Source organism: Mastomys coucha, unplaced genomic scaffold, assembly GCF_008632895.1.
Source record: "Mastomys coucha isolate ucsf_1 unplaced genomic scaffold, UCSF_Mcou_1 pScaffold16, whole genome shotgun sequence".
In the NCBI taxonomy this organism is placed as follows: Eukaryota; Metazoa; Chordata; class Mammalia; order Rodentia; family Muridae; genus Mastomys; species Mastomys coucha.
Window position 1 is genome coordinate 54760817 of NW_022196898.1, and position 2568 is coordinate 54763384.

The 2568-nt window shown below is 38.9% G+C and overlaps 1 protein-coding gene across 2 annotated transcripts in view; it reads left to right on the forward strand.

Moving 5' to 3' along the window:
• The first annotated feature begins 368 nt into the window (after positions 1 to 368).
• Positions 369 to 2568, forward strand: part of Lrif1 (ligand dependent nuclear receptor interacting factor 1) — a 75899-nt gene continuing 73699 nt past the window's right edge. Inside the window, exon 1 of one of the 2 annotated variants that reach the window (XM_031375113.1) lies at positions 369 to 562. In XM_031375113.1, the coding sequence (XP_031230973.1) occupies positions 515 to 562 (48 nt within the window). In that variant the 5' untranslated portion in view covers positions 369 to 514. The remainder of the gene's footprint in view (positions 563 to 2568) is intronic. The other variant, XM_031375111.1, reaches the window with a different exon arrangement.

Sequence of the window (2568 nt, forward strand, 5' to 3'; positions counted from 1 at the left end):
GAAATAAAACCTAATCTTCATAAGGTACATGCAGATAAACTGTAATTAAGATATAAAATATCATCGGTAGATGTCTAAAAGAAAAGCTACCATGCATTTGCTTACCTTTTCCAACTTAAGTTGAAAAAAAAGAACTATATTACTCTTGTTAACAAAGTTAAGTGTTCTATGATCACATCTCAGAATTGCCCCACCTGGTTGACTTAAAGCAGTCTGCAGCAGCTAAGGATCCTGCTCCTGCTCTGGAGCCAAAAGGTTTGGCTGCAGAGACCTCAAGGATGTCTCCGCCTACAACCCTAACCAGTCTTCTACTTATGCACGTTTCCCAGGCAACCGACTTCAGCGGCTATCTCGCGGGAACCGCAGTTTCCTGGCGTGACGTCACAACTGAAGCTACAGAAGCTGGCGCAGGTACTAACCCAGGGACTTCGACTTGGGAGCTCCGTACTGGAGCGTTCCTAGGTCGTTAGATCCGGAGCTTACTCCCCAGAGCCCTTTGTATCGCTTGGCTGTCATGGCTGGCGGAACCCGCGCAAGGAGCAGGGCAAACAAGGCGAGGCCGGTGAGTACCGCTGGCGCTGAAGGACCAGCTGACTGTGCAGCTTGAGTGAACGGCAGAGGCTCTCGGATCTTCACTGGTCAAGAGAACCTCCTTTGGAAAAGCGTGTAAAGAATAAACCTATTTTTTACTATAAAGAAAAAAAAAAACGAAGAATGCCTGAAGTGAAGATATGCCAGTTACATAATGTATTGAAATGTCACACTGCCCCAGAAACATGCAATTACTGTGCCAGTTGAAATATATTTACAATACAATAGGACGTGAATAACTACATAAAATTTAAACGCCAATGCATAAGTTGACAAAGGATGTTAGTGGACATTTCTCAGAAATTACATAAATAGTAAAAGATGAAAACAAACCCTTAGTCATAGGAAAATGCAAATCAGTACCACACGTGGAGACCAGCTTATTCACTAGGATGGCTGAGATTTTAAAATATTGCATAACAGCCAGTATGGGGAAGAATTAGAATAGCTACATGTTTTGGCTGAAGTCATAAATAATATATCCACTATTGGAAACAGGTTAGCAATTTTGCAAAAACTAAATGAAAAATTTACCATTTGGCCCAGCAGTTCCAAAGATGGGAAAACAAGGTTTTTTTTTTCTTGTTTTTCTTTCCATTTATTTTTATTTTTGAGACTACTATATAGTTAAATTGTCCCCTTCACTTTCTTCTACAAGCCCTCCCATAAACCCCTCCCTATTCTGCTTCAAATTCATGGACATATTTTCAACAAATTGTCTTTACATTTATGTGTGTGTGTGTGTGTGTGTGTGTGTGTGTGTGTGTACACACACCCCTATTCAGTCCATAAAATGTTATTTCTTTGTATGCTTTTAAGGCAAGGTTTTATGTAGTTCAGGCTTGTCTTGAACTTCCTATGCACCTAAAGATGACCATAAATTGTTGATCCTCCTTCTCCCATGTCCCTGTGCTGTGATTTCAATCATATACCACCATGTCTGGCTGCTTCACAAACAAAACTTCTCACAAGTTTGTTCACAGCAGCAACATTTCCAGTGGCCCAAAGTGAAACAGTCCAAATGTCCATCAACAGGTGGAATGTGTTAAGAAACTGTGTTATACATGAAGAAATTATGCATTGGCACATGCTACAACTGGACCTGAATTCAGAAGCTCATTGATAAAAAGGATTAGGCAAACACAGAACATTCCACCAGTTTAAGTGTATACTCATTGTCAGGATAGCTTCACCCACTGAAGTAGAATGCAGAGTTATTAGTAAGAGCTTAGAAGAGGGATAAAAGGTAATTGTCCACTGGTGAATGTTGTGGATAAATAAAAATGTATAGTCAATAAAAAACCATGTGTTGATTGGTTACTCTGGAGAACTCCCATTAATGTAAGTGAGCCATGGTCATTGATTAAAACCACATTTTTAGTGTAGATGTTAACTCCTTGGGAGGTATTCTCTCATGTTTAAAAATGGTTTGTTTTAAAATGGTTTTAGAGAGCCAGGAAAAACTAAGCAGAAACTGGAAACTTTTCATTTACCCCCTCACCTCCATCCCTTTTCCCCCTTATTGTTAGCATGGTATATGCCTGTGGCTTACTTATTACATTTGATAAGCCGATAATGATATATTATTATTCAAAATGTTTACTCTTGGTGTTATATATGCTGTCTTTTAAACAATCCATGAATACATTTACATTTATAAATATATGTAATGTATCATTTACTATTATAAAATCCAATAATTGTTCCATCGCTGTAAGCATCTTCTATGCCCTGCGTACCCGTGCCTCCCATTCCCGTGAGCATGACAACAGCGGCTCTTTTAATACCGCCATAATTTTACTTTATCAGCTGTGATGGAGTTGGAATTGTGCAGCACACAGGCTTTCAGAGAGCCTCTAGCTAACTTCATTCTTTTTTTTATTAGCTATTTTCTTTATTTACATGTAAGTTTCTCCATTCCCAGTTTCCCCTTCAAAAAACAAAGAAACAAACAAAAACAACAAAAACAAACCCCTG